This window comes from Macrobrachium nipponense, chromosome 6 (genome assembly GCF_015104395.2).
Source record: "Macrobrachium nipponense isolate FS-2020 chromosome 6, ASM1510439v2, whole genome shotgun sequence".
Taxonomy (NCBI): Eukaryota; Metazoa; Arthropoda; class Malacostraca; order Decapoda; family Palaemonidae; genus Macrobrachium; species Macrobrachium nipponense.
Genome location: NC_061108.1, coordinates 3,303,597 through 3,308,494, shown reverse-complemented (window position 1 = coordinate 3,308,494; position 4,898 = coordinate 3,303,597). Strand labels below are relative to the sequence as shown.

The 4,898-nt window shown below is 42.0% G+C and overlaps 1 protein-coding gene across 1 annotated transcript; it reads left to right on the top strand.

Moving 5' to 3' along the window:
- The first annotated feature begins 3,649 nt into the window (after positions 1-3,649).
- Positions 3,650-4,189, top strand: LOC135216263 (dnaJ homolog subfamily C member 7-like). Its single transcript, XM_064251428.1, has one exon. It carries the CDS (start codon positions 3,650-3,652, stop codon positions 4,187-4,189), a length of 540 nt encoding a protein of 179 aa, XP_064107498.1.
- The last annotated feature ends 709 nt before the right edge of the window (positions 4,190-4,898 follow it).

Sequence of the window (4,898 nt, the reverse complement as noted above, 5' to 3'; positions counted from 1 at the left end):
TCAAGAAAGAAAACACTGAAAATACAGCAGATTTGCTGGGAAGTGGAATTGGCAGTGGCCATGAGGTATCTTTTTTTATCTTTTTATTGCTTGATTACACTGGATTTCAAGATTTTAAAAGCCTTTTTCACGAATACGATAACTATCTTTGCAAACATATGTTTAGCATAAACTCTTTCAGGAAAGCTGAATCTAGAAGTAAAAGTGAAAGTGAATTTAAATGTAAAATTTGTATGAAGGGATTCCGGTCAGCACTGGCATTACGAAGTAAGTGCAGAATCTCTCAATTTATCTATTCTTAATGCCTGAGAAGGTGAAGTTTAGCATAACTCCAATAGATTGAAGAATGTTCAATCTCACTTGTGTATCAGTATGTTTTTATACTCAGAGTTGCAGTAAGAAAAGTAGTGGATATGGAAATAAAGGAAAAAAATTATGTAAATCCAAACTCACAGTGTGAGACTGAAAACACTACATGAATACAGTTGTCTTCACTGTGATCATAGCAGTCAAAATGGACAGAATGCTAAGAGTATTATCCTCAGAACCCCTCCACCACTGGAATTCAAGGACCAGCTCTAAGGGATAGTTCTGTCTGCGAGGTATTGATAGAAATCATGGCCAGCATATCGTATATTATTGTACATTAGCTGTAGCCGATAGTTGATAATTAATAATAAAGAATACGTAATGAATTATACGATATCCAATAGAAAACTTTAATAAAATTATCGGCACAATGATTTAAAGGGCCTTTTCAAGACTTTGTTCTCCAACTGTGAAATCAGCAATGGATGAATTTCTCCTTGCTGATGGTGAGACTCATGCGTCTTTCTCTCTCTCTCTCTCTCTCTCTCTCTCTTGGACGACATATTTGTTCATAATATTAGCTTGTAACATATTCTATAACTACCATACATATTACTTACATATACTCTCAATTGAAATGGTAATTCACATGTGATTATTTATTGTTTGGTTATAAATACAGGTTTATATTTATTTTTATTCTTATGCTTATTAGAAAAAAACCTTTCCCGAATGCCCAAATATCTCATCTATATATATTATATATATATATATATATATATATATATATATATATATATATACCTAAGTGGACAGAATAATGTTATATAAACCTCGATTGAAGCATTATACACGCAGCATGGTAGTACACACATTAGATTTCCTATTATATTCCAAACGGAGTGGTTTCACAAGCACTGTCATATGTAAATGTTCCAATACACTTTTTCTATGCTAAAATGCAGTCTCTCTCTCTCTCTCTCTCTCTCTCTCTCTCTCTCTCTCTCTCTCTCTCTAAACTTATATCGAATGCAAAGCCTTAAACCTAAATGAAGAAACAAATGAAGAAATGCAGACCTTGGGGCAAGATTTGAGAGAGAGAGAGAGAGAGAGAGAGAGAGAGAGAGAGAGAGAGAGAGAGAGAGAGAGAGAGCAGACAAAAAAAAAGATACGTAGCCTACTGCAAAAAATCCCTAATGTTCTTACAAAATTAAGTGTTAAAAAGATCCCTTACAAGAAAGAAAGAAAGAAAGAAAGAAAGAAAGAAAGAAAGAAAGAAGAGAGAGAGAGAGAGAGAGAGAGAGAGAGAGAGAGAGAGAGAGAGAGAGAGAGATCAGTATTTTATAACACTAAAAGAGACAATACACAATTAAAAATCTTTCAGAATCATTCCTGCTATATTTAGATCATTCGAAATATCTCTCGTGAAATTTAGAAAATCAATGAAAAATCGAGAAGAGAGAGAGGAGAGTATAATTATGAACTGGATACTTCAGATATGGATTCCAGTTTGAGGAGAATGTGTCCTTACCTGGCGGAACTGAATGAGAGAATTGCGGCCTTGCGAGACGCCCTCCAGTGCCAGAAAGAGCAGCGCATGAACTTGGACAGGACAATAATTCTTCAGCTGCAACAGAGGCTGGACTACTATGAAGTGATGCAGAAGGGAAGAATGCACTCATGTCAACCAGATTAATCAGGAGGTGTTGCAAAAGCAGGCCTGGCAAGACAAGGCCCACTCACTCGAAGCTGGAACGATAAAGATAAGAGGGAGAAACGGCAGCTGGAAGACAAGATCGTCAAGATGGCAGAAGAAAACCAGTAGCTGAAGAACAATGTGAAGGAAATTGGTCAAAGAAACGATGCCCTATGTGAGAGGATAAGGGAACTGTCTGGGTAGTCGCCAGACAGACTGCCTCCTACGACAGAAGGAGAAAGATCTGCAGCTAATGAGGCTACAAAACTCAAGAGGAACGAGCTGGCATACCTTCTAGAGGAGGGAAATCGTGTCCTGGAGTCGCTGGAGAGGAGCCGGTGTCCAGGCAAACGGAACGACCAGCTGGAAGATGAGGTTGGACAGCCGGGAGCAAAGGAGAAATTGGTGCATGACCTGAAAAGCCTCCAGGGGAAAAAAGACACAGGGAGGAAGGACCACTGGAAACTGCAGAAGCTGCTGTCGATCTTCATGGAATGGCGCAAGGCCCCGTCGAAGTCTTCAGAAGCCTTCAGTTACTCCAAGTCCTTCCGAAGGCTCCGTGACGAATCTCCCAAAGCAAGAAAAATGGCCTTGGAGCCAAAATGAGGATCTGGGGGAATTCCCGGAATTCTAGTGCCATTTTTCTAATTCCAACGTTTTGATCGGGTGGAAAGAAAGGTAACCATGTTGGCACTTGGTAAATTTAACTTTGTGAAAAACTTATTGGCTCTGATCCCTGTCGGATCAGTGGTACCTTTTTTAAAGGAAATTAGGATCCGAAACTCGGATTATCTATTGGTAAACCGCAGTAGCTCTTGTTCTGGGAGCAATTTTTGGCCGCGTACATCAGTACATTGAAGGCCAGAAGGCTCCCCAGATTGGTCAAGATGCTACCGCACGGATGAACGACGACGACCTTTATTGCGCTACTGAAATGATCTCGCTTTTGAAGGAAGAATGGAAAGACGCAAAGGAGGAGTACTTTTTCCTCCTGGATGAATTCGAAGAGATAAATTTTAACGAAGCTGCTGAAATGAGAAGGAATCAAAATTTGCTCAACGATTTCATGGAAGAAAAGTATAACATCGAAAAGCTTGGTAAAAATCGCAACTGTGCTGAAGAAGAAAATAAACTTCTGAGAAGAAATAGAAAGAGTTGGAGGACGAATTAATCCAGAAAGCCAAGGAAGTTGAAACTGTATACGAACAGCTCGCACGGAAGGAGAGAGAATGTTGAAAACCATCGTGAAAAACTGGAAGAACTCCAGACCAAGCCGTGGACAATGATTTCTATTGTGGATACCTTGAAGAGAAGGTGAAGACCCACGAAGCCGAAAGAAAGAGGCTGCTCCAGGCGACGACAAATCTCGAGGAGAGATTGCAAGCCTCACAGCGAGAAGTGACTGCTCTAGAAAGAAATCATGACCTAGAGAAAAATCACAGTAATCAGGCTCAAAAGAATCTAGGCGATCAGAAGAAGGTCCAAATCCAGGAAACCACAGATCAGTCGCTTCAACAGGAGGAGAAAAATGAATGAAGACTTTAGAGGAACAAGAACGACTAGTATCCGTGATAAACAATTCTATGACAAATGGAAAGAATAAGAATAATGCTTTGTTGAAGAAAAAACAAGGTAAAAGGAAACATGTTCTGTAAACTTGGACGGCTGGAAGAAGCAAGTGAATGTTTCCTCAGAGTATTGGATATGGACGACGATCACGAGGACTACAGGCTAAGACTGGGATTATGCCTCTTGTTGCTTGGCAGACACAGGGAAGCTATGATGCAGCTTGAGAAATTAGACGATCGAGAAGATTTGGTTGCAGCTGCCAAAACCCTACAAAGAATGCAACGTCATGGCTGCCCATACTACATCCTAGGTATTGCAGAGGATGCTAATTTGAAGGCAATAAAGTGGGCCTACAGGAAGCGGGCACTGAAGTTCAACCCTGATAACTGCCAAGGATCTGAAGAAGAGCGACATCGCAGAATGGATATCATGCAGAAGGTCAACTATGCTAATGATCTCCTATGCGATGCTGATGAAAGAGGAGAATACGACGCAGTCAGGGAGTTCATCAAGGACCTGGCAGCTGAAGTGTTTCAAGATCCTCAGAAGGCAATGAAAGAAAAGAAGAAGAAACCTGGAAGGACAACGAAGAGACCGAAAACTAAAGGAAACTAGGAAGGAACAAACAGAAGAAACAGCCTGTGATTAACCAAAATTGTGAAGGATTTTGACTTGTCACCAGGTGATGCTGCTGCATCGTGTTCCAGAGGCATTGCGATCTTCTTGGCCCATTCGATGGATTGACTGCAAGATGGGTGTTCACTGCTGCTCCCCCCGGCAGCAACCAGCAACGGGAGGTCCCCCCACCTCCTACACACCCATCCTGCAATCAAAAGCATCGAATGGGCCAAGAAAATCGCACTGCCTCTGGAGCATGACGCAGCATCATCAACTGGAGACCAGTCGAAAGCCTTCACATGGGCTGTTTCTTTGTAGTTGTGAAGACAGGCGTTGTGATCGGTCTTTTCAACAGGCTTCCCTGGCGATTCTCTCGTCTTCCTGACAAAGGCAGGAGGACCAACTCTCAGGATGAAAGCGAACAGTTATTCGGAGGAAGGAGGAACAGCTCTCAGGATGAGAGCCAACAGTTATTCGGAGGAAGGAGGACCAGCTCTCAGGATGCAAGCTAACAGCTGTTCGGAGGCTGGAGGACCAGTTCTCAGGATGAGAGCTAACAGCTGTTTGGAGGCATGAGGACAAGCTCTAAGGATGAGAGCCAACAGCTGTTCGGAGGGCCGCAGGGCACCCCCTCTCCTGCCAAATGATACCCTCTGAAACAGGTATCGATACTAAATCACCTATGAGTGGAAAGCAACCTCTGGTG